The following is a 27,983-nucleotide window of genomic DNA, read 5'->3' as shown; positions in this document are numbered from 1 at the left end:
ATGTATACTTGATCACGGTCTACCCCCAGAAATTCAGATTAAAAAAGATGTTCAGCAGGTAAGTTCTTTCCTCATGTTTATTTAATTCATTGAAAACATCATCATTAATACTGGTAGCAGAAAAACCTAAAGATTGGAGAAATACGTTTTAACAGCAAGATACAGTATGCTGATGACACTGTGTTGATGGCAGAAACAACACTGCATGAGATTTCTAAATGATATTAATGAAATAGAGACGGCCAAGCATAACAATAGAATCATATTTGCCAGATTTGAGAGAGGACACTATCATTAAAAAAGTAGCCCATTTTACTATGATGTATAGAGAAACAAGAAAAACTGTCTTGAATATGAGTAAAGAACTTTCTATGGGTACAGGATGTTGTGATCTTTGATAAAACACGCGATTACCACAATGGTTTCAGGGACTGTACTTGCAGTTGCTGATGACCTAGTTACACCCAGGGTGTAATATAACATTAAAATCTCTGGCTATTTTTAAGCTTTAGGGAGCTCATATTGCGAATTAACACAAGAACTGTATTAATGCATGAATTTATATCATCTAAATTCAGTACATGTATATTAGCCTAAATTAATTTAATCTGTAGCTTAAGCTTGCACCTTTTATAGTTTAGTGATCAACTCTGAAATATAAAGAGCTATGCATAGATGTCAGATGTGAAGATTACTTTAGCTGTTCTTTTTGTAGCTTTCAGCAGGTTGAAGTAAACAATATTTTTAATATTCTCTTCTCACACTGTTTAAAATGCAGTAACTAAATACATTATTTATTTATTTTTGTTAAGCTTAGCATATTGGCCTGTGCATTGTAGCCTTTTAAACTTTTTAGGTAAACAGATACAAGAAACGGTGTTCAAACTTTAGAAGTTTACAGTCAATAACATTCAGCGTTTTTTATTTTTAAACAATATAATCAATTATGAGTATTTTCCATAATCCCCGATAACAAATAAATCATCAGTCTGTGTCTTCAAGAAGAGGTGTTATCATCTCACATTCTTCAGTATTTACAATGGCCTGTGAAAGATAGGAAAACACTCACATTTTAGTCGCATATATCCTCAGATTTAATTAGTTATAACATAAGTTTCAGAAAATATTTCTTAAAAAGTTTTTAGTAAACTGTCCAGTTTTGTGAGCCAGTTGACAACTGTAGCTTCAGCTTTCTATTCTTGGCTGACAGGAAAGGAACCCGATGTAGTTTTCTTCTGTTGTTGCCCATCTGCCTCAAGGTTCAACGTGTTGTGCATTCTGAGATGCTTTTGTGTTTACTGAAGTTGTACAAGGTGATTATATGATTTACCATAGCTTTTCTGTAAGCTCAAACCAGTCTAGCCATTCTTCTCTGACCATTGTCATCAACAAGACACTTCTGTCTGCAGAACTGCTGTTCACTAGATGTTTTTTGTACCAACAGTTACTGAAACACTCAAACAAGCCCAACTGGCACCAGCAATCATGCCACAGTCGATATCACTGAGATCACATTTTTCCCTATTCTGATGTTTGATGTGATTAACAGAAGCTCCTGAGCTATGTCTGCACTGTGCTGCTGCCATGTAATTTTCTTATTATAATCAGGTTTACAGGTGTTTGTAATAATCTGCTTAGTTAGTGCATATCATAAATTTTCAGACCCATACAGGTCTCTTTACTCATATTCAATACAAGAATTTCTCTGAGCATCACAAATTTATTTGTTTATTTTTCTATTTGATAACAACTTGAGGCCCTGTGTCAAATCTTGCAATGTTATTTATGCTGTTATCAAAAGTTTGCTGACGACACTGCTATTGTGGGCTGCATCAGGAGTGGGCAGGAGGATGAATATAGAAACCTAATCAAGGACTTTGTTAAATGGTGTGGTTCAAACCACCTACAACTGAACACCAGCAAAACCAAGGAGCTGGTGGTGGATTTTAGGAGGCCCAGGACCCTCCCGAACCCTGTGATTATCAGAGGTGACTGTGTGCAGAGGGTACAGACCTATAAATACCTGGGAGTGCAGCTGGATGATAAATTGGACTGGACTGCCAATACTGATGCTCTGTGCAAGAACGGACAGATCCGACTATACTTCCTTAGAAGACTGGCGTCCTTCAACATCTGCAATATGATGCTGCAGATGTTCTATCAGACGGTTGTGGCGAGTGCCCTCTTCTGTGCGGTGGTGTGCTGGGGAGGCAGCATAAAGAAGAAGGACGTCTCATGCCTTGACAAACTGGTGAGGAAGGCAGGCTCTATATTAGGCATGGAGCCGGACAGTTTGACATCCATCCTGTCAATCATGGAGAATCCACTGCATCCACTGAACAGTATCATCCCCAGACAGAGAAGCAGCTTCAGCGACAGACTGAGGAGATCGTTCCTCCCCCACACTATGCAACTCTTCTATCTATCTATCTCATGCTAACTTTTATACTAGAACTTAAAATATTAACCAGTGGAAATTCAACATGCATTCTGCAAGTAAATCTATTCATACATGCGAAACAAAAAAATTTTAAAATAATTTCTACACAAATTCAAATTTTGAAAGAGACTAATGTTGTATACAACAAAATATATCTGAAGGAACAAATAATCTCCAATTTTTATCTTTTTGCAATAAATTGTAAACTAGAAACATATTCAAATGAAGTTCTAATAACACTAAAACTGATAAAAAATATTCAGGATTGCCCTATGCTCAACTCTGCAAAATAGGTTAACATTACAAACAAAATTCAATTTATTGACTACAAGTGAGACACAGACACTATTTCTTAAGTCACAGCATTTTAATTATGAATGTGGGGAAGGGCTACTAAGGATTTTTCTCTGAATAAATATATACTGTTGCAAAAAAGTTGGTGAACATTTTGAAATTATCTGGACATCCTCTTTAATTACTCATAACCAATGTGATTTCTAAGTCACAATAACAGTAAACATAATGTGCAGACACTAACACACAAACAATTGTACTTCTTTTCAATAGCGAAAACACTGCTTAAACATTCATATTTTAGCATGGATTTGGTAAGTGAACTCTTGTATTTGGAAACTGGTTGAACATTTTTTTTTTAGCAGCAACAGCCTTCTCAAAATGTTTTCTGTACCTGCTGATTAGACTTGCATTACAGACAGTAAGACTATTACATGATTCCTGTCAGCTCAATGCACAGACATAAATCTACTCTTTGAAATGTTTTGCACCACACTTGGTTAATCACTAACTATGGATTTAGAAGAGCTGGTTCAGAAACAATATGGATGGGAAATGATTTATAGCACCTACAGATGTTGTAGTCCCAAATTTTCTAAATAGTCAAAGAAAATTTAAAAAATGCTTTAATAATTTCTGAAATACTAAATATAGTATTCATTTAGTTCAAATGAATGTGTCACTGCCGAATGTGTCACCTCCTATGAAGTCAGTAGATGGATCTGGAGAGCACTGGGGGTTATGAGGTCACTGGAAAGGGGTGTGTGGCACTCCTGATATCTATGCAAAAGATATGCAAAGATCTAAGTTTTTAGAGTCCTGGTACTTCCTGTCTTGCTATATGGTTGTGAGACATGGACGCTAACCAATGACCTGAGACAAAAACTGGACTTTGGTACTGTGTCTCTTCAGAGGATCCTTGGGTACCACTGGTTTGACTTTGTGTCGAATGAGTGGTTGTTCATGGAATCCCGAATGAGGAACATTACCTGCATTGTGAGGGAGCATCAATTACGGCACAACGGCCATGTGGAGCGATTCCTAGGATTCCTAGAGGGTGATCCAACTCACAGGATCCTCATTGTTGAGGACCCCGAGTGGCTGGATCAGGCCAAGGGGACACCCACGTAACATCTGGCTGCAGCAGATAGAGAGTCATTTCCAGGGGGTGGGACTGATCCACGTGTCTGCCTGGGGGGTTGCCAACCAGGATTCAAGGCTGTTTTGTCATATGGTGGGTGCAGCAATGCGCTGCATTAGTGCATGCTCCCCAACCTGACCTTCGATGAAATAATTTATTGCAGCAGTACTGTCTCTTTCAAACATACTAACCCCCGATACCTGTCCTTCCTTTTCTTTCTCCAAATACCCAATCGCCACACAATCAGCTCTGTAATAGACATTAAGCCATTCTTCAAAACTTTTAAAGAACATTGAAATACTGTATCTTCGTAGTACATGTTTAATTATTCTATCCATCTATCCTTCCAGTGTTGCGCCGGCCCTAGCAAGAATACAGCAAGAGGCAGGAACAATCCCTGAACGGAGTGCCAGCTCCTTGCTGCGCCACAACACTGTGTCCTCACATGTTTAATTATTAACAATATAGATTATTTAAATGAAGTTAAAGTTTTATCTGTATAATATAATAAACATATTTTGCTGCATTTCATCTTAAAAATGATATTGTCATCGTATGTAAATATGCGCTTTATAAAGTGGCTCAGGTTGTGCATTATTATAACAGTATCGCAAGTTTACAGTGAGGTAATTGTACTTATAAGTACAAACAGTTCTACAAGGAGCACTTTATGGACTGATTGATTGTGTTAATAGTTCTTGGGATGAAACTGTTTCTGAACCGCGAGGTCAGTACAGGAAAGGCTCTGAAGCTTTGTCGCATGAGAGCAGTTCAAACACTTGATGCTGTATACCGATAATTTTCTTTCCAATCGGCTGCTGTACAGCTGTGATTCCCCACTCAGATACAGTGATAAAAATACTCTGAGTGGTGCAGTGAGAGTAATATGGAAAAAGATGATCTGCTGTGCAACCCCTAACGGGAGCAGCTGAAAGAAGAAGGTGCAGTGAAAGTAACAACGCTAAAGCAGCTATGGTATTTGGAATAGTTTGGCTATTCCGTGGACCATTATATTGTTACAGGTTAATCACAATCAGATGCCTTAAACTAATAAACAATATGCGGCTAATTTCAGTGTATATGATAAAGCCGCGTCAGGGATGTGGATCTAAAAAAGAAAGGGAAACCACATTGGAACAAAAGCACTGCTTTGACGCTGGGTGCCGCCAGTTTGCAAAACTGAGCAGAGAACTTGTGTACGCTAGGGTTTGAGCTACCGTGAAAATGTGTATGGCTTTACGCCAAGTTTAGGTTTTATATATCGCGGTTTGAGCGTGGAAATGGGAGTATGCGACATTTTTGTGTGTATGCACCGTTTATACATGAGGGCCCTGGAGTTCAAATGCCAGATTCTAACATAGTTCACATCTTCATAAAGTATTTATCTAAACCATTTTTGTTCTAGTGTTTTAACTCTTGTATTGTGCAAATGAGTATATATTAATGAGAGACAGAGAGAGAGAGATTTATGATAAGCAGTTTTTCACATCTGGATTAAGAGTGACAAATTTTTGAGTACAGATACACACTTACCATTTTGTGGTTTCTGTATTTTGATAGAGTTTTGCATCCAACAATAACTGCAGCGATAGCAACACAGGCTTGGAGAACATCAAAAATCAAGATCAATATTTTCAATACAAATATATCTATCTAATGCAGAGAGGGATGGTAAAGAATATGTTAAAATTTATAGTTTACAGCATGGCAAACCTAAAGACACAAAATGAGATATAGTTAGCACATCAAACTTGAAAGATAATTACTATAGTAAAACTGCAATGGACTGGCTTTTCTGATACTGGGATAGCTCTGCTTACCAATTCTAATATGCATTTATATACAACCATTTAAATTTGCTGTTTTTTCCCAATACAAACCAATACAGATTACTGTTACTGAACAGTATTTGTTGCAGGGCTGTAATGTGCTTTTCTGATTGTTCATTATTTGGGTCTCTTTCGTTGATTGTAAATATTTAAAATGTCAACATTTTATTTCACCTACAAAAGGTTTAAATAAGATTCTTCCAGCTAATCAACAGCAAATGGTAAGCTAATTCTTTAACACGAGGTAAAAAGCTAAAACTACCCATAGTGGAAGTTCCCTCTGATATTGCACCAAAGAGGTGTATAAGGTGCTGTTCAAAGATGAAAACTATAATTCAACAGGATCTGAAGCTGAGGGCATATACAACACATGATAATGAATGTGAATACTTGAGGGGATTTTTTACAAGCAAGACAAAATCCTTTGCATGTGTTATAATCCAAGATAATATAATAATATAATTATATATATATACAGTATATATATATATATATATATATATATATATATATATATATATATATATTATATTACATTATATATAATTATAATAATATAATCCAATGCTTGTGGAACAGTTTTAAACTGAAATAGAACATGCCTAACACAAACTCAGAAAAAGTGTATTTTTCTCTAAGGGTGACTCACTTATCTGAAACTGATGAAAACATTTTGTTCTCAACATTGCTAATGGGTGAATTCAATTAATACCTTTAACAACAGTGAAATTCCACAATAAAATCCAGGTACTCAATAAATTAGTAAGATGAAGAACTTATATAATGGTCTTTTTGGGTAAAGTTTGTACACTAGTTGGTGTAGAGAGGTGTGATTGATTAAAATGCTTTGGACTTAAAGATATGATCTATATTGAAGCTGGATTCTCTTGCATTATACAACTGGAGTTTTACTGAAATTTTAGTAATTGGTGAACATGGATGCACAGTGTAAAACATATAGAGAGAAGGGAATACAATATCTTTCCCATGGTGACCTATGCTGGTATACAGTAGCTTCAGAGCTGTTGACTCATCCCAGAGTCTGTTTAACAGAGGCATTGAAAGACTGGCTAAAAGAAAAAGAGATTACATCTAATTTAGGTTACTAACATCAAGACATTTTGATGTGTTGTAAAAGAACCATCATCATTAGAACATCATCTATACTTGTCCATACTCAATTACTCAGTTTTAATTACCTTGTTAAAATTTTCAAACAAGGATGCCGAAGTTCTGCATTAGAAAGCTCAATCTCGTGCACTTGAACACTGAGGACTGGTATGAATATTCAAATGCTTACAACCGAAAATGAGAACACATACAAAAACAAATTTGTACTTACTTCATTTTTTTTAACTATTTCTATACAGGCTTTTTGTATATCTTCATAAATAATCCATTCCTTAGCGACATAGCAAGGGCAATAGTAATTTTTTGGGTCCAGAAAACATGGACTCCGTAAGACTCCTAATGCAATAGCTGCATAAACAATTGCTGTGATAGCACATACTGTGCTTACAATGTTCAAGATTACTGATAAAAATGTCTGTAAAAATAAGAAAAAAATACTATAATATTTATAATCTGATTGCAGTGACTAAGAATTAAGTGTGCTTGTTAAGTCATTGCAAACTTGGCAAAGGGCCATGAAGGCAGCCTACAAAATAGCTAAACACATTGATTTACACAATACAATGTTTACGAGGAATAACAATAGAAATGTACTTTTTTGCAGATAATGAAGTTGACGGTTTGGATAGAATTCTACAGATACAAAATGTGTGAGCTATTTAATTTTCATTAATTTCACTGTCAATTATAACAAAATTGTTACAAATTCCTTCTTTTTTGATACAAATGAAGGCCTAAGGAGATTATCTGAAACTCTTATAATAGCTTTTCATTCTAATCATTTACAAAATTTATCATTCCTTGTACTATTCTGTAGGCCAATTATGTATTTTGCTTAGGATTATAAAGAAAATCAGTAGAAGGACTGAAAATGTCATCTTTGTGATTGGTCAGCTACAACACCACACTATAAACTTATAACAAAGTATTAAAAAATAATACAAGATGGTGTTAAAAATGTGTTCGTAGTAAACAAGTATTATGCTTTCTCACAATTTCTGACCTATGTGCAACATAAAGAAGTGCGTGTGAGAGCTAGCACTCTGCTCTCATTTGCCTATTTCGATCACAGTCAAGATGGACATTTACACGATATAACATACAAAAAATATAGCATACTCACTGTGCATGGACTGCAGAATTTACTAGCCAAGAGACAGAAACCTCCTATTAATATAAACTGTAAGAAAATAATTCAGAATTAGGCTAAAAAATGAATTCTTTTAATTTCACAAGTAACATTAGATATTTAAACCTCCCCTTCTAGTATGTTTGGAGCAGACTACAAATTTTTCTAAAATAAACCATAAACTAAAGAAATATTTTTATCTGTTAATTATCCTGTGCTGTTTTTAGTGATTGCCAAGATAAATTTTTACTGTAATGTTTTCATGGAGAATGGAGATAACAAAGGTGCTGATACATTGGACTTAAAACAGGGGCCATCCAGGGTCTCTACTGAAATGCAGCAAACAATATTAAAACATCTATTAAAAAATACTGAAAGTTACTTACACTGAATGCAAGTTACTCTTATATAATCCATGTCAGTTACCTAGTCCTGTCCTCACAATGCCCAAAACAAATGCATTTTTTCTAAAATATTGCGAAATAAATACTTACGGGAAAATTAGAATAGTCCACAAAAAATAATTTATATTCCTGCGCGATCAAGCTTTTGAATCAAGACCTGCGTCCCTCCTCATTCATTTCTTAAGAGCCTGTTCTTAAAGGCATCATAGGGATTAAATAAATCTAGGATATCGGGATATTAGAGGGATCATTATGAAAAAAAACAACATATTGTCAACATAATGGAAAGTTATAGAAGAACTGAAATCATTCCAATTTACACAAAAATCACTAGCACGTAGTTCACGCGAAAGGTTAAAATGTAAGGAAAACAGGAAACCTTGTCTGGCAACTTTATACATCCAAAAGGTGCACATGATAACCTAAAATGGAAAAAAGGGCTTCTAAGGTTGAAAGACACAATATTTCATTCATATTAATATACGCGTCACCAAAAGTAGAGATTAGAGTTAGAATCTGACAGATCAGCTAAACAGGATACAGCAGGGGTAATACAAATAATAATTAGGAGTTAGGAGAATGGTTACATTAATTTAAATCTGATTAGGATGAATCAACTAGAGGATGACCAACTGCAAATGCTATATGACACACCACTGGCATCAGAATTAATTGTAACAATCAAAGCAACCTATACTTTGCTTTTAAAAAAAGTAATCAACGCCAAACTCACTGAACAGTTATTTATCTTCAACAGAATTACTCATATAAAGCCCTTCTAATTGTAGAAATAAAGAAGAATGCACTACACCCCTACAGTCCAAGTGGCTATACTCTAGTAGGCTTAACTCAGGACAGGGTATCACACCTGTATTCAGTAGATTTCATTCTTGGTACTTTAAAGATGTTATTTAGTTTAGTTGCTGTGCAGTATGTGTAATCAGTAATGCATATTCCAGATCTACCACATGGGGGCTTACACACCCTAAGGATGGGTCAAGTACAGATATCTTTTGCTGAAGATAGTGGGCCAAAGCAAAGTTACAAATAGTGCCCTTCACAAAAGTAAAACTGCAAAATCACGTATTTCTGATCTGAAAATTGGAATCTAGAAAGAGACACATTCCTGACTAAGGAAGCAAACAACTGAGAAATGCACACATAAGAGCATTTGGAATGGAAGTGATGCTGGAGAAAAGTATGAAAAGCCATGGAATACAACAGCTGAAAAGAACCTGCCAGAGTTATGAAGAAAAAAAAACATTTAAAGAGCAAACAAACTGGAGTCTGGAGTAGGATGGTGAAAGAGAACCATATATTGGTATTCTGCCAAATCCAGAATATCATTGGTTAAGTACAGCAGGAAAGAGAACCAATATGGGGTTGGAGAATAAACTAATAACTAATTTCCCCTTGGGATTAATAAAGTATCTATCTATCTATCTATCTATCTACCTAAGCAGACTGCTAATTTCTCACCTCCTATCTTAACTAGCAAACTGCAAAACCTGCAGGAGTCACCAAACAAAGAGCCAAGTGCATTATAAAACAGGCACATTTTGACTGGATATCCTTTAGGAAAATAGTGTGTGTTAATAAAGTGGCACAGGAGGTCCAACTTTCTTCAGGATCTTGTATAGTTTGATGGAGAATCTGGTGGTCACCTTAAAACCAGATCCCAGGAAGATTGTTGTAGTTTTAGTGGGTGGCTCCATCATTAGGGTGACTGAGACTTGTTTGCTCCATGGACAGTCAGTCTTGCCTAATGTGTTGCCTTCCTGGCACACAGGGGTGGGAAGAACTCCATTGAAGGATGGACAGGTTTGTGGCCAGAGCAACTGGTGGATCTTGTTGTCATTGCCCACATTTGAACAGGTTACACACATAATGGCGGACTGTCACCTCTGCAATACAAATTTAAAGAGTAACAGAATATTAAAATACCAACTTTAAATAGGGCAATTAATTAAAAATTTGCTTGCCTCAGTACTATAAGTATCAAGAACTAAACAAGTGAATTGGAGTTATAATTATGTACATCTACTGTATGTACTATATAGTATCATAGCAATGAAAGAAGCCACACTAAATATAAGAGACAGACAGGAGTATAAAATAGGGAATTACACATTTTTAGGAAGATATGCCAAATTGAAAAAAGAGGAGTTATTTACTTAAAAGAAAATGTGTCATTTCAAGTGGGTAATTCATCCAAAATATAGAACTAATGTAGAAAAAAACTTTTAAAATTGCCACTGTTGTCTGTTATAGGCCAGTTTTGCATTTGAGTTCTCCCTTAATTACACAATATTTAATATATGCATGCAATTTTGGATCCCAACCTTTAGAGATCCATTTATTGAAAACGTGCTTTTGATGAATTTGTGCAAAACACTGTAGCTCTGGTGAAAGCTGTACACCAGACACACCTTTTTAGATTAAATTCCTCTAGAATATAGAAGAGATTGTATCCTAATTGTGAACAACATAGTGCAGCTTTGCCTTTGCTAGAATATGTATGATGATTTTGTATTTATCAGATAGTGTTTGATTTACTATCATTCCAAATTCTCACAGCAAAACCTAAGAGTCATTGTCATTTCGTGCACTACATTGTTAACTCATCAACTGATCTTGCTTAAATGAACACTCCATAACATAATGGGAAAAATTATATCTTATAGTGCTTAAAGCTAGAAAAAAATATTAATTTTCTTTGTGAGGAATTCTGCAGATCTTCAAAGTTTGGCAAAATTCATTCATGTTATTTTAAAATAAGTCTGCCATGTCTTTGACATTTCTGCTAAACTCATATTATTTTAATGAATATAGGGATGTATGACACAATTTTTAAATTACTAATTATCCCTCTGTTTTGGGTAAGGATGGACATTTGGGAATGTCTGATTTTTGTTGCTTTTTTATTTTTCTTTATAGCAATGTGTGCTTGATTTTTATGACGCTTTTCTTGCAATATGTTTATTTGAAAATTAATACAATTTCTAATATAAAAAGAAACTTGCAAGTAGAGTAGGAGTCATAATGGACTCTTCATTATCTATATTCATAATTATTATAAAATTTATTAAGACGGTAATTAGAAATTTAGGTTGCACAGCACAATGTGTGTAAGGGAACAGGAGGTTGTGATTAAGCTACATAATGAACATATTATACCTCATCCAGGGTTGTTTGTTTTAACGTCTAAATTACAAAAAATATATAAATAAATAAAAAGAGCATCTAAACTACGTCCAGAACTGTGAGGTAATGAGCAATTAGGGAACAGGAGTTGAACCTTTTAAGTTTAAGCAAACAAAATTAAGAGGTGACATGATAAAGTGTTTTAAATTTTGAAAGGAAGGACCTATTCTAAAATAACAGCTGGGAATCACTGTACTAATTCAACAAAAACATGGAGTCAAATATAACAACTACTGTAGTTACAGTAAATATAGCTCACTTCTTAGAAAGTGTTTCTTCACACTGTGGCGGACAGCCGGGTCCCATGACCTGCCGGGACACCCCTTCAACATATGTTCTGAGGGAGCAACCATGGGTAGCTCAATACCTTCCCCGGGACGCTTGGTGGCAGCTTCCGTGGCTGACAGTGGTGCCTCAACTTCCTGCAGGGCTCCATGGGAGATGGAGTCCTCCACAGCCCAGTTGGGATTTGGGATGGCCACCAGGGGGTACTGCATCAGTTTCTGAGCCCAGCTGGACGAGTCTTCAGCTCCACCTGGAAGTGCAACCAGAAACAGGTGATCAAGCACCTGGAGCACTTCCAGGTGGGCTATAAAAGGAGCCAGCAACCACCACTCAGCGGCCAGAGTCGGACAAGGTTTGGAGGAGTGGTGGTAGAAGAGAGGAGTGCAGTGATTTACTTTTGTGTGCTGTTTGGGACTGTGTTGTGCCTGAAATAAAAAGTCTTTAAATTTTATATGTGCCTCCAGTGTGAATCTGTGTCGGGTCGGGCGCCTATATATAGCCTTGTTACAACACAATGTAGTACAAACACAAGGGATAAATAAGGAAGTACTGAAGTAGAGAGTGGTATCTCAGGGACTATCAAAACTTGACTTATTTTGAAGAAATTAGGTGAATAGGACTGGCAAGGCTTGAGAGGTTAAATGACCCGCACTCAATCAAAATGGTTCTGTTTTTATGAACCTATGAGAGAATAATTTGGAGGTAACAATGGTTAAGTATTTTGGTATGTTTTCCATATTAAAATATAGAAAAAATCTAATCAAAAACTTGTTCAAGCATATCAGGAAAACAGATAGGTCAAGTGAATAACAAAGACAAGAACGTGCCAGGAGAAGGTTGACACCAAATGTACTAAGAAATGACTAAGAGATCAGCAAATGTCCTGTAAACAACAAAACTGGACAGCGGTCATATACACAGAGATTTCAAGGGTAATATCTGAGCTAAAAGATATAAGAAGAACAAAAGAGTATGACAAAATAGACTTGCATTTCAATAAGTCATTTGAGTGTAAGACAACGAACCAATCAGAGTAAACATATGCACTGATTGGCACGGTTATGTAAATTCAGTTGTTTATGAAACAGACCTTTGCCCTTACTTTTTTGATCTAACAGACTGCTGTGATGGATGCTCCCTCTTCAGCATGGTGCTGCAGGGGTAAATAAATAACACAGATCAACAAGCTTTCTCTGCCTGATTACAGACTTAAAACAGGTTTTATCAAACCTCTCCTGTAGAGGATAAGTTTCTTTCTTTAAATAACAGTTTGATATCTACTACAAACAACCTCTAGATACAAAAAAAATAGCTTATAACTAGTCGTTTTCATGGTTCAAAGTTCGTGACATTTTGGAACACAGAATAAATGCAGAACAAAGTGGAAACTACCAATAAATAAAGCAATACTTCATACCAACAACATGTAGGATATACTGTTTATGTGAAGTAAATTTATGTAGCTCTGGACTCCGGGGAGTCTTTTTGATCACCACAGCAGTACAGAGGTCAACTCTAACTCAGACAACTACAGAGGGTTTAAAGTTCCATCACAACTCCCCTGACTGTAAAAGCTGTCAGGGACAGGTAAGCCAGAATACAAACAATAATAAAATGCGATAGGGTAGTTAATTATGCATATCCAAAGATGCAAAAATAAGAGCAAATAAAACAGATAAATATTTTTTAGATGTGTTTGCATATGATGCATGAAACACCTACTGTGATAACCAGGTCTGTCCTCATGAAACAACTTGGCCCCCCATTTTGTTAAAATGTGGAACATCTGTTCTTCAAGGTAATTTGTCAAGACAAGTTACATTTTCATTGAGATATCTTGAAGAGATCATGTATCACACAGTTTTAAAATTCCCAACTCTCCTCTGGAAAAGCATTAGTGAATTTACAAGCTCTTCTATCTAAAAACTGAGAAACGTTTTGTGCAACTTCACCTACAAATTAGTTTCTTTTTTCAGTTTTCTCAGTTTGACATCTGTAACACCAGCTTGTACATGTTGTAGATGTTCCCCTTTTTCACCTCCAATATATGGTACTAACTGCAGACAGATCCCTATATAAGTAAATTAGAAACCAACACACTGCATGCATGGGGTAGGAGGTCTCTGTCACAGACTGATTGTGAGCATGTGGGACGGCAGCCTTCTATTTGCAAATCCAGCTCAGTACAAACAGAAACCTCTGCATGCATCTCTCTCCTCTCAAAGTAATAACATGTAAATTAAATGGTCTTACTAATCATAGAAGTATAAAATGCCTGAATGGTGAACAAAGGGTTATCTCAAAAGTACCATGTGGCATGTAAACCATTGTGCAAATAAACATTCAGTTAGTACTATTTACCTCATGCTAAAACAAGATCACAGTTCCATCATCTGTAGATTATAATGATTTACTATTTCACCGGCACTATAATTTTCAAGGGTGGCCAGGCATTCAGGAGATAAGGACAGCCCCAGTTTCAGGCTAGAATATCAAAATGTCTGGGTTTTAACAGGCTGCCTATATAATAAAACACTGCTCAGTCAAAACAAAGATCAACACGATATACAAGTATTTTGAACAGTGTGTATGAAACCAACCCCAAGGAAGACCTCCTCATAACCCAGCTCCCAATTCAATGAAGTATAAGTATAATAGCGTGACCTAAACTCCGATGGGGAAAGCTTGATTAAGAACTTGTGTTAAATTTCAACAGCATTGTGAGGACTACCAAGAAGCACACAAAAACAGACACTACTGCCATTTATTTGTTTCCACTTTAAATACTATGTGGAATCATGTGTTCATTTGTGTTTTTTTTTCCCTCTGTGCCCTGTTTCTTCAGTGATATTTATGAGATAAGGCAAACATTGGTAACAAATAAAGAAGGGGCTTTATGTGTGGGCTACATGCTGCACAAGTATTCATAATGGTTAGTCAGTTTAATAAAGTTTGCCTTTCACTTTATCATAACCAAATAGCTTTGCAAGTCTCATTTCATAAAAAATACTATGGTCAGACATGCTCTAGCAAAGAATAAATTATTATTTTTTTTAATTTAGGTTTTGTTAACTGGTAATTGCATATTGTCAGTTTGTGAATATGATGTGTGTGTGAGTGGTCGTGTAATGGACTAGAGTCCTGACCAGACGCATTTTCAGCCTTTTGCCCAATTATGGTCAAACAGTCTTTGGCCCAAGCAACCCTCAAATGAATTGAAAATGTTTTGGGGCCATGATGCTTGCATGTTATGTCATGCGTACATTTTTTTTTTTTTCCAGCAAAAGCATTACAGGAACAAGAGGGTCAAAAGTGGCTGTTATTGGAACTATGTGCTTAAATTGTCACCAGCTTCCATTACTTGTTTCAAATCATTGTAGAACCATTTTCCCCAAGGTATGTGGTAGTTTAAGTTAGTTAGCTACAGACTGGCTGTAACTTGGGCAAAGCAGGAACCATTTTTAACAAAGCAGGGCAATACCAAATACTGATACAATTACATTTATTAAAAAGAATGGACATTAAATATCCAGCACCAGAAATAAATCTGAAATATGATAGATATATATATATATATTCATTTACAGAAGAATGGCCATTCTGAACTCTAAAAAATTTAAAAATTCTATTTAATTAAACATTTATGTGCCTTTTTTAGGCAATCCTTTTGTGAATGTGAATTAATTAAAAAACTGTATGAATACCTTTTTTGTCGATATATTTTTATTGCAATTAATTCAAAAATTCTAGGAAAATCTTTTCTGTTACAAAAATGTTCTCTGCATTAATTATTTACTGATAAAATTATTTAAATGATTGATATTGGTGCCACCCCTCTAAGAGGATGCAATCTTGGGTCAATAACAAAAGCACTAATACATTTTTTTTCTAGGAGAAACTCTGCACTGTCATATCTGAAAAAGGAAAAAAAAAAAAATCACCGAGCAGAAAGGTGCTTATTGAAGGCTGTTTCCAGTTAATTGCATACTAAAACCAGAGTTTACTTTCAACATACCCTTTAACTACGTTGCCACTGGTAAGTATTAAACCTTATTAGGAGTTATTCTGCATTAATTAGTTACATGAATACCTGGCTTTATTTAATTTAACCTGTTAATGGAAGTCTTCCTTTTTTCATTTTTTGGGTTTAATTAATAATTCTTTAAATAACCAACCAGCAAAATTTTATTTGGCTAAGAAAAAAAATCAAATGTAGACCAATGAAACAGAGTTAACAGAAGATCACAACAAATTGTATTTTGCACATTTTATGACAATTCAAATGAAGGGGGAAAAAAAAGTTACCGCAATTCCTGTCCAAATCAAGAATGGGTCCACCCAGGTGTAACTGTTCACTATCAGACCAAGGCTAATATTAACCATCCCAGTAAAAATCTGGATCACCTAGAAGAATGACATATACATGTTGCAATTTTAAAATCTTTGTAGTGCTGCTCTCCTTCCTTGTGAATAGTCTAAGCATTTCATACAAAATCCACTTTGCATCATAAAATGGATTTTTCATCAGATACAAAATAGCTCAAAATCAAATGTAACTAAATATTAAGATAACTCAGAATGAATAATCTTTCTAGGGAAAGTTAAATAAACACATAATGGAAACAACAAGTAACATTGGTTTGGTAGCAAACAACAGACTGAAGACAACTATGCTTGCAAGTGCATGGAGGATTAATAAATAGGGGCATGTTCACATTAAATACATTTTTTTCAACTCACATACCTATCTGTGTAGCTTCTTTTCACAATACAAAGTGGTTTGACTCTGATGAAGTAATAAGAACATAAAGGTAGATATCCAAAAAAAAACGCTAAGTATCCCAGAGCCACTTCATTAAGAAGCAGACATTGGATTTTAAAATGAACACATGCCAACTGTCAATAAATTTCGATAGGTCCTGAATGTTGCTAGCCATTGGGCTTAATTTTTTGTAAAGAAAGATGCATGATACAGTGCAACCTAATGTTTGTCTAAAAATGAAAGTTAAGCATTATATGAACACAGCTTTGCACTTCAAAAAAGTTGAGGGCAAATAAATGTTAAGAGTTACTGAGGGTAAAAAGTAGTTATTGGAGAAATGACGGATCATTGAAATTTGAAAATCAGAAATTTTACCCTTCTCTTACATTTACTATACATTTTTGTCTCAAATTATTAAGTAGCAAGAACTGTCTAAACTGATGTTTAAAAAAAATTACATTAAAATGCAGTATCTGATTATTTATATAACGCATTTTGCGCATGTTCTGACTTTTTTTTGGCACCTTTTTATCTTTTATGTTGGTGTTGAATAGGATAATGGTTCTGCCAAGTTCTCCAAAATGTCACTTGAGTCAAACTTGCCATAATTACTTTCTCTCCGAAAAAAACCTTGCGCTGCCGGCAAGTAGCATTAACCACAAAACGTGTAAATGTCGCACATGGATAGGGTAAAACCTGTAGGTCAGCTCTTTCTTTACACAGTCTATGTAACAATCAAGACAAAATCCCAGGCATTTTTGGGGATTTTACAAATATCAGCCAGACAGCTGTTTTAACTCTTAAAAACAGCACATTGTTGGGGAACTGAAAATATCCGGTCACCCTTTATCTATTCACCTATTTATTATTTTTTGAAAATAATATCAATAGCTTAACTCTGACTGTATTGTGAAAAAAAGAAAAAAAAAAAGTCACAAACAGATTTATAATTTTGTGTGTGTGTGTGTGTGTGTGTCCCAATTAAGAATATTAGCCCAACTCAATTGCCTTCTAGAGGAAAGCAGGCCTGCAGTCGGGAGCATACTCCAAGATGAGTTAGGCAAAAGAGAAAGCAGGTGGGAGCAGGCGGACACGGAATGGAATTTTGCCATGACCAGCCAGGAGCAAGGTAGGGAGACTAATGTGTTGGACAATCCCCCTAAACCATCCCCATCCTCATCGATGGACTTTAGAATTCCAACATTAGCTCGTAGCAAGGCTGTGAGGTGTTTGATTATGTAGCACAAAAGATGAAACATGAGTTTGTGCAGTGCAGCATACTGGATAGGTATGCAGTTCTGTTCTGGAGGGGGAAGGTCATCCAATATTTACTTTGGCAGCATTTCAGTTCCAGCACTGAGGTCTGTAAACTGGTATCAATACCAAAGTAAAGATTTTAGTACTAATTCAACACTAGGTGAGGTATGAAACTAAAAGTGCCAACTGTAATGCTTTAGTGAATCATAAGTACAACCCCAAATCAGAAAAAGTTGAAACGGTATGGAAAAACGTAATTTAAAAAAAAAATGAATTTCATTGCAGACAGTATCAGTCCAAGATATTTCTTGTTTTGTCTGGTCAACTTCATTTCATTTGTTAACATACAATACTATTCCTGCATATCAGACCTGCAATACATTCCAAAGAAAGTTAGGACGGTAAAGCACTTCCCACTATGTAATGTCGACACTCCTTCCCACAACACTCAAAAGATGTCTCGGCACTGAGGATACCAAGTGGTGAAGCGTTTCAGGTATTATTTTTGTCCCATTCTTCCTGCAAACACGTGTTAAGGTGTTTAACAGTACAGGGTCGTCACATTTTTTGTTTCAAAATTTTCCACACATTCTCTATTGGGGACAGGTCAGGACCAAAGGCAGGCCAGTCCAGTACTCATACCCTCTTCTTCAGCAGCCATGCTTTTGTAATGTGTGCTAAATATGGTTTTTCATTGTCTTGTTGAAAAAAATGTATGGACGTCTCTGGAAAGTATGTCATCTTGAAGGCAGCATATGTTGCTCTAAAATATCAATGTACTTTTCTGCATTAATGCTGCCATCACAGAAGTGTAAATAATCTTTGCCAAGGGCACTGACACAACCCCATGCCATCACTAAACCTTGCTTTGAACTTGTTATTAATAACAGTCTACTCTAGATGGTCCTTTTCATCTTTGGTCCAGAGCATATGGCGTCCATTTCTTCCAAAAAAAAAAATCTGGAGTACTGATTCCGCTGACCAAAATAGACATTTCCACTGTGTGATGGTCCATACCAGATGCCTCCGAGCCCAGAGAAGTCAATGCCATTTCTGGACATGGTTAACATAAGGCTTCTTTTTTGCACAGTAAAGTATTATGTGGCATTTGTGAATGTAACTCCATATTGTAATGCTTGACAAAGGTTTGCCAAAGTAATCCCTTGCCCATGCAGTTATACCAGCTTTGATGACTGACAGTTCTTGATTTGAGGGGCCAGAGGTCATGTGTATTCAACTTAGGCTTGCATCCTTGACCTTTAAGCACTGAAATTCCTCCAGATTCAATTAATCTTGTAATATCATTATGCACTGTAGAGGGAGAAATATGCAAATCCCTTCCACTGTCTAAAAAGAACATTGATTTTAAAAATGTCAATCATTTTCTCATACATTTGATCACCTGCCCATTTTTGCTCCTCAAAGACCCTGCCTTTCGTGGGTGCTGTTTTTGTACCAAATCATGATAATAATCACCTGTTGATATCACCTGTTTGAAATCATTGTCATTTAGGATTGCACTTTATTTAAAGAACTGCACATTAATAAGAATAACAAGTAACTGGGCAGTAGATGATAACTGCCTCACTACCAGTCACTGAGCAGTTTACACTAGAACCAAACAGAAGTGGAAACAAAACCTTAAACAGAAACTTACCCCAAGCACAGCAAAACTGCCGCCGATATCCTTCTGAAAGCTCTCTGAAACATCGCAGAAAGGGTTACAACAACAGTACTGACATATCTGGAAAATCAGAGGCAGGGAACTGTTCGTTTTGAAAGTGTTAAATGTTACTCTGATTTGCTCATCCGTTTTCTCAATTGTTACAGACATATCTTTTAGATTCTGGAATACTGAAAAATGAATTGAACAAAAAAATCAGTTTTAAAAGAGAGCTTTATTCCCTTAATACTAATGTATCACATTGCAAACAAAACAAAGAGCCAATGGAGAATGGTTTTAAAATATTCAGACTTCCCATTTCAGCTGTAATTTGCCATTTGTAGTAGGGACACACTGATACAACTTTTTTGTACTTTTATTTATTTGATACTGCCTCTTAGGTATTCATTCTCACTATTGGCTCTGTCCTTCCTAAGTACCAATCAAGTACTGGACTCCAAATTCAGATGGCGGAAAACTTAAACAGGAAATGTGTTTGAAGTGCAAAAAGTGACTGGAATAGTCTACTCTTATAAAAAAAATGGGAAGAGTATGCACTGCTTGAAAAATGAGAATGCTGAATGTGTAAAACAGTATTTATGGTAATACTATAGTTACCATTGAGAAGGTGGAAAGACACAAAGGTAAAGTGAATTTGAAAATAATATGCTGACAAACTTTTTTACCCTTGAACACGTCACATAAGTACATAACTACTGTTAATACTAAAACACGTTTCTTGTCTTATATACTAGTACAAAAAAAAAAAACCAAGAAAGCAAATTAACATAGATAACGAGCAGCTTCAGACAATGACAAAAACAGAGATTAGAAACATTAAATAAAATTGATAGGTATTGAGCTCTAATTTCTTCATTGAAATGAAAACATGTTCTCAGTCCTTCATCACACCACCCATGGTGCCGTTTCTCTATTGAAATATAACACTGTAGTATTTCATACCACCAGCTATGTTAAAATTGTAGTTATGGTTCCTTGGGTTTTTTTGCTGGTTTTATTTTCAAACTTTGCTGTAAATCAAATCAAATAGCCTTTTATTGTCAATTCACTATATGTGCAGAACATACAGGAGAATCGAAATACTGTTTCTCTCTCAACTTCGTAGTGCAATAAAATATAAAAAGTATAAAGTATAACATCTAAGATAAATAACATTAGAACTTGTAAAGCAGACCTGTGTACAATGTGCAATAGTTTAGTACAACACCCAATTACACTAAAAAAAATTGAGAAGGTGCATTATAGAGTAGCTTATGAGATGTACAAAAAGACAGACAGCAGCATATGTAATATTGAGTCATTATATAATACCAGCTGAGGTAGGGTACTTGGTAGATAGTGACTCCTGTTACGGTCCAGGGGCAGGGGGCAAGGGGCGAACGTAGTGGACAGAGTTCAGCATCCCGACAGCTTGGTGGATGAAGCTGTTAGACAGTCTTGTGGAGCGGGCCCGGAGGCTCCGGTACCTTTTCCCTGAGGGGAGGAGGCTAAAAAGGGAGTGAAAGGAGTGGGAGGAGTCACCAGCAATGCTGATGGCTCTACGGGTGAGACGCGTGTGGAAAATGTCCTTGAGGGAGGGCAGTGGGGCACCAATGATCTTACTGGCCACATCCACTATGCACTGCAGGGACTTCCTACAGGAGGCAGTGCAGCTTCCATACCATACAGAGATGCAGTTAGTGAGGATGCTCTTGATTATGCCCCAGTAGAAAGAGCACATGATGGGGGGTGGAACTTGTGCTCTCTTCAGTTTGCATAGAAAGTAGAGGCGGGTTTGAGCTTCTTGGCCAGTGATGTGGTGTTATCTGACCAGGAGAGGTCCTCTGAGATTTACGTCCCCAGGAACTTGGTGCTACTCACCCTTTCCACAGCCACACCATCGATGGTCAGTGGGGGGTGCTGTGAGTGACCTCTCCTGAAATCGACCACAATCTCTTCGGTCTTTCCCAAGAGATTCTAGTCTTTACACCACTGGACCAGTTGGCTCACCTCGATCCGGTAGTTGTCTTTGTCATTGTTGGTGATAAGGCCGACCACAGTTGTATCGTCCGCAAACTTGACAATGTGATTGGAACTGTAGATTGGTACACAGTCGTGGGTCAGCAGGGTGAAGAGCAACGGGCTGAGCACACACCCTTGTGGGGCCCATGTGCTCAACGTGATGGTCTTAAGAGGTGTTATTGCCGACTCGCACATTTTGTGGCCTCCCAGTAAGAAAGTCCAACACCCAGTTGCAGAGAAAGGTCTTGAAGTGGGCAAAGGTTGTTGTGTTTATTAAATACAATTCATCATCCCAATTTTTATTATATTTGGTTTAGGTTTGGGTTTGCAAACATTCACTCTGACTTAAAATACTCGTGTCACAAAAAGTTATATGAGAAAAATCCTGACTTGTGCAGCTTCAAATCTGACAGAGGAACAGATAGGGGAGCAATTATAAGATATCATGCTAGTGATCCCAAACTGTAATATATAACTCCTGTCACACACGTGCGAGGTGGAGGCAACCAACGGTCTCCAAAGATTGTAATATCATGCTGGACCAGCCAGTGGTAGTGTGTACTAGCCCTTCCTCTCTTTATCCTGTAGACCACCTGAGGGAAATCCCTCCTAAGCCTGTCAGCATCACTTCCGATTCCAGTCCCAATAACACCACTTCTGGTTCTGGGTACAATAACATAATTTCCGGTTCCAGCCCCACTGACAGAACTTCCTTCAACTCACCTATAAAAATGCCATCTTGTTCCTTTTAATTCAGTTCTGTAATGACCCTTGAACAGCTTTTTTTTTTTTGTGTATTTATTTGAAGTATACAGTGTGGCTACCCAAAACCTTTTTCTGTCTCCCGGTTATCTTTTCAGTGCCATAAGCGGTAGGATTTCACTCCAAGATGAGCCAGGTGCAGAAACTCACAAACAGTCTGACAACCATGGAAGAGTAAATCACCCAATTTGCTGAGTTTGGGGCAACAGCAAAAGCATGTGTTGCTATTCAGAAGGACAAGGCGCAAGCTCCATCCCAGGTATTGTTAACTTTACAAACTAATGATGACATTGAGCCTTATTTCCTTAACAGGTAGGCACAGAGGACTTCTTATGATCTCCCGGAGGAAGATGCTAACTATGATCTCCTAAAGGCAGAGATCCTCAAGAGGTATGTACAACATCTCCCCAGACCAGCAGGTGAGAATATGCCATGAATGGCAGTCTGACACAGATCTGACAACCCACGTACAGGTAGTTGACTTATGGGGCAGCTAGGCACTGGTTATAGCCAGATGTGCATGATGCCTGGCAAGAGGCAGAGCAAATCCTATGAGATTTCCTCATAAATGCCCTACTTGACTACCTCACTCAGCCAGTCCAGAGCCAACTTCCAAAAAAATATGGGGGCTCTCATGGACACCACAGAGTAGCTTCACAATCTGAGGGCACAGAACAGTCTGCTCACCAACCTTGGATGGGGCGCGTCGCTAATCAAGAGCCCAGTTGCCGCAGTACAGACCAAGTAGAATGGAGAATGGAGAACATGCTGGGTATCTCTGGCACTGCCCTCCAGCGGTTCAAGTCATGTCTGACTGATAGGCAAGAGTTTGTTAGTCTTGGCAACAGCAGATCCAGCTCAGCGCCAGTCACACAAGGAGTTCCCCAGGGCTCTGTCCTCGGCCCTCTTCTCTTCTGTACTCATATGCTTCCCCTTGGCAATATTATTTGTAGCTTTGGACTGGGTTATCATTTTTTATGCAGAAGATACTCACCTCTATTTCAATGTTAAAAGTGGAGCTTCATCAGAGCTTTCTCAGCTCACAACTTGCCTCAGTGAAATTAAAACCTGCATGGAACAGAACTCTTTAAATTTAAATTTCAACAAAACTGAACTCCTGCAAATTGGGACTAAAGTGCAACTTAATAAAATGAGCTGCTTCCCAGTCCATCTTGGCGGTGATCTCATCAGACCTGCCTCTACTGCAAAGAATTTTGGTGTTATTTTTGATTCCTCTCTTTCTTATTCCACCCACATAATCTCACATTAAGAAACTTTCTTACTTTCACCTCCGCAACATATCACATGTTCGTTCCTTCCTCTCCTTTTCTAACATTGACAAACTTGTCCATGCTTTTATCACATCCCACATCGATTACTGTAATTCCCTACTGGCAGGTGCCCCTTCTAATCTTATATCATAGCTCCATCTTATTCAAAACCCATCCTGCTTCGTCTTCACTGGCTCCCTGTGTCTTACAGAATTGAATATAAAATTCTACTAATAACCTACAAAGCCTTAAATGACCTTGCGCCAAACTACATAAGTGACCTTCTCCATCACTATGTGCCTGTGCGCCCACTAAGGTCCTCGGATTCTGGCAATCTTGTACCCCACACTAATATACACTCCATGGGTGACAGGGCTATCAGCTATATAGCGGCCAGACTCTGGAATTGTTTTAAAAAATAACTCAAAACTCATTTGAGCAGGAAGGCTTTTAGCTCTACCTGACTTTACTACCCTTCTTTCAGTTTACCACTATGTCAAGATGCTCATGTAACCTGTGTGTGTGTGCTAGACCATCAATTACGTTGTCTGTTAGGCTTTTACTTTGAATTTACTATCTTACTCTTCTTTATTTATCTGGTTTAGTACAATGCTACATACCAGGGGTGGGCAAATTCAGTCCTGGAGGGCAGCAGAGGCTGCAGGTTTTTGCTCCAACCCAGTTGCTTAATTAGAAAACAATCCGTGCCAATAATTTAATTTGATGGCTTGTTAGTGCTTTAACTCTGCCATATCAGACCATTCTCATATCCTAGATGTTCTTCCCCTTTGTGAGGATATCATCTAAATGATTTGAAGGCTAAAATGGAGTAATACTCAATCTTTCACTTTTTTCTCTTCACTTTCCTTGCAAGTATTTAATTAAAGCCAATAGCGCATGATAAAAAACACACAGGTGTAAATGGTAACAAGCTAAATGGAGAAAAGCTGCTTTTGTCATTTGAATCTTATTGCTAATAAAAAGCCATTAAAAACCAAGAGTACAGCTGTTTAAGACTAAAACAAGCGATAAGGGTTCAGTATCGTAACGAGCGGGATAATTAAAGTGAAGCACAAGTGTCACTTGAGCAATAAGTGCTTCTTATTAAGCAATTGGGTTGGAGCAAAATCAAATGCAAAAACAAACTACAAAACAAATGTAAAAATGCAAAAATAAATCTGAAAACATAAGAACAAACCAGAATATGCAAAAACAATAAGAAAATGAAAAGAAAAAACACAAAAACAAATTAAAACATGCAAAAACAAATGATCAATTATGACTGCAAACAAGAGCAGCACTTCAAGTGTGGAATGCATTATTAGGAAGCAGGCAAGTGCACAAAAAAAGAGATTGAGAGTATCTAAGATAAGACATAAAATAAAGCAAAACGTTTAACTTTCAGCATGCTCAGCCAGAACATTGTTTAAAGGATTACAAATATACTGTAGGTCTTCACTATTTCACCATGTTGGTGTAGAAGCCACAACCTAATGGTAAACACACTTCCCTATGGGATATATATGTGCTTTTTTATGTCCATTAGCATTCTGTATGAAGATGCATGGAAGTATATATTTTATAACATTTGCCACTAAGATAAGTTAGACCTGATCTCATGGTAGTATAAGTTAGGGCACAACTTTGCTCCCCTTCACCAGCTTCTAGATTCACAGTGCAATGACAGTCTGACTCAGTCTTGACCCACTGCTAGTATGCAGCTCAACTGCAAGCTGCAATAGTACAAAAAACATACAGGGCCTTAATAATGTAAATACGCAGTAAGATCATTATGTGAGCTAAATACACACCATTACAGTCCCACTATGTTCCTTCCTTATTGTCGGTTGTTCTTGGATGAAATATAAAACTACTGCCTGCACTGCAGAGATCTCCCATGGCACTATTCATCTCATCTGTCCCAAGTCAGAATTACTCAGGTAATTACAAAATGAGGTAGACAAGCTCTCTAGTGTTAATTAACCATTAGCTTTCAGGAAAAAAGTATCTAAAATACGAAGAAGACTTACTTCCAACATACCACCTACTGATGCTCTGCAATTGATTCCTGAAGTATTTCTGCATCTTTTTTTTTTTTTTTTGTATATTTCTGAATGTGTTTGCACAGGTCTATTTATTTATTTATTTTTGCATTTTTGGTTCTGATTTGTTTATATGTTTTTCTATTTGTTTTTTGTGATTTTATTTTTGCACTCTTAATTTGTTGCTGCAATTACAGATATTTTTGCATATTTACGTTTCTTTTTCTATTTTATGTCTGTATTATTTTGCTTTTGTGTTTCTAATTTGTCTTTGTGCACTGCACTTTATAGCCACCATATTACAACAACATATATTTCAATGGCACATTTTCATACAACAATATACGGTAGCTCAAAGTCAGTGGCGTAGCGGATAGCCCGCCCGGGGCGGCACATTTTTAGAGGCGGCATTATTGACTAAAAGGCTCAGTGCAATTCGTGTGTAAGCTGCAGGGTTCTGAAAAATATCACTCATGGATGAAAAAAATAAAGTTCTCTGATTTTTATCCACAAATGCCTCAAAAACAATTTTCAGACTGTCCTTCTGTGGCAGCATCAGACACAGCAGTTGAAATTTATGAGGCAATAACAAAAATAAATAAACATTCCACAGATAATTTCTAGGACGATAAACAATTAATTTACGGTATTTTGTTTCGTTATCAATCTGGATGTGTTCTTGCTCTGCGCAGAAAACATCCCCACCTATCACTTGTGCACTACACTGGTTCTGGTTTTTGCAGCATAATTATATTAAAACTAATAATTAGTACACGACTTATCAGTACATCTATACTACAGTATACTCTTGTCTAGTTGATGCTTATAAAGAACTATATGTGAAAAATTATTTCTGTTTCTCTATATATGAATAAATCTATGCACAATGTATCTTAATTTTTCTCTATATGTCATTTTAATTTTCTATTTAATAGGTTAACATATTCAGATATGTTGTTTGGAGGCAAACTGAAGCACCGCTCCACCCCGAGCGGCACGAACTCTAGCTACGCCAACTGCTTTACAAGATGACAAAAGAAAGTTACAAGAGGAGCAAAAAATGAACATTCTGCAATTTGATGTGCATCTTTTAGTGTAGGAAGTTTCTACTTAGGCGTATTTACAGTTTATAACTCCAGATTGCATGTTACTGTGTATTAATATTGCAGCTGGGGAAAAAGGCTGATTTAATTTAATGTAAAAACACTGCAAAATATTGTGAACGCTACAAAAGCAAGACTGCTGTTTGGTTGCTACTTGATCCTTACTGAAGCTTGTAATTTTTTCCTTGAACATTAAAATTGAACTAAAAAGCACTGGGCTACGAATAGGACTTAACCACAATAAAGTAATTTCTGGTTCCTTTTGATTTTATGGAAATACTACTTCCAAGGGTTCTCCCGTGAAGGCAACTTGTGTTTCCCGTCTGTCTCAGTGCAGGCAGCATACCTCTGGGTGCAAAACTGCACAGACCGAGATTGCAAACAAGGTGTTGGCAGAGTTTACAACTTAATTAAAAAAAAAAAGTTCATCTTAACATGTTACCAATCCCCGAGTGTGCACTCTCACGTATGCATTCCCAAAAGTCACTGGACAATATCGGACTCGTTTCTGACATTAAGGTATAATGTTACCATACTAATGTCTCTAACGAAGTTATACGAGACAAGTAACCAACCTATGGCATGTAACGGCCTGACACTTTCAGACACGGCGTCAACGTTGATGTAGGGTCCCAAGCCACTCTGCCCGGGTGACGTTCTACAGGTTGAGTGTTTACTCAAGGTGTTTCCTCCCAGTGTTCTCAATACTGTCTTTCCGTACATAACCGTTTAACTTACTGTGCAAAAACAGCCACCAGGTGCTTCGCGTATTTTTTTTTTTGTGCCTAAACTATCCACATTGGAAAATCTGCTGGAGCCACCATGTATACCAGCTTAAATTTGCAACGAATTATTTTTGACATTTACTTACTCAGTAGCATTTATCATAATGTTATAATGACCAACCTTCGTCCTACGACACTGCTTCTGCTCTCGCCGATTGCTAAACAGCGTAAGCCAGGACGAAGCAGGCCTCTCTACGTACTTTGCCGTGTTGTGATGACGGGGAGTTTCTTCTTTAGCGGTGTTTTGCTGCCATCTAGTGTACACAGGGTAACAAAAAGAAGCAAAAACGACCCTTCTACCTCTGCCTAAGATAAAGACATCCGTTTTGTTCCTGCTGGTTTACAGTATCATTATTAACCCGGAGCTCAGAGAATTCCTTATTTGTACGTGCTAATCAACATGCAAAACGTCACCAATCTCCAGCGCCACCAGTGAGTATTACTACTTTACCTCATAAC

At 36.9% G+C, this 27,983-nt stretch overlaps 1 protein-coding gene across 3 annotated transcripts; it reads right to left on the bottom strand.

Moving 5' to 3' along the window:
* Positions 1-59: 59 nt before the first annotated feature.
* On the bottom strand, positions 60-27,804 carry LOC120528788. 3 transcript variants are annotated; one of them, XM_039752923.1, is made up of 7 exons: positions 27,646-27,804; positions 19,534-19,730; positions 16,163-16,261; positions 7,959-8,015; positions 7,047-7,250; positions 5,409-5,528; positions 60-1,044 (listed from the first exon to the last, which is right to left on the bottom strand). In XM_039752923.1, exons 2-7 carry the CDS (start codon positions 19,708-19,710, stop codon positions 985-987), a joined length of 717 nt encoding a protein of 238 aa, XP_039608857.1. In that variant the 5' UTR covers positions 19,711-19,730; positions 27,646-27,804; the 3' UTR covers positions 60-984. The 3 variants fall into 3 exon arrangements, with proteins under 3 accessions (XP_039608857.1, XP_039608853.1, XP_039608858.1); XM_039752919.1 differs by having other exon boundaries at positions 27,611-27,710; XM_039752924.1 differs by lacking the exon at positions 7,047-7,250 and having other exon boundaries at positions 27,611-27,709.
* Between the last annotated feature and the right edge of the window lie 179 nt (positions 27,805-27,983).

Source organism: Polypterus senegalus, chromosome 1 (genome assembly GCF_016835505.1).
Source record: "Polypterus senegalus isolate Bchr_013 chromosome 1, ASM1683550v1, whole genome shotgun sequence".
NCBI classification, from domain to species: domain Eukaryota; kingdom Metazoa; phylum Chordata; class Cladistia; order Polypteriformes; family Polypteridae; genus Polypterus; species Polypterus senegalus.
Note: the sequence above shows the minus strand (reverse complement) of the source record. Positions and strands in the feature narration are given on the sequence as shown.

Coding starts and splice junctions, on each gene's coding strand:
- LOC120528788 (XM_039752919.1), bottom strand. Junction 7,251..7,958: donor AATTCTGCAGTCCATGCACA/GTGAGTATGCTA, acceptor TTATTTTTACAG/ACATTTTTATCAGTAATCTT. Junction 5,529..7,046: donor AAATAGTTAAAAAAAATGAA/GTAAGTACAAAT, acceptor TCTCTGCATTAG/ATAGATATATTTGTATTGAA.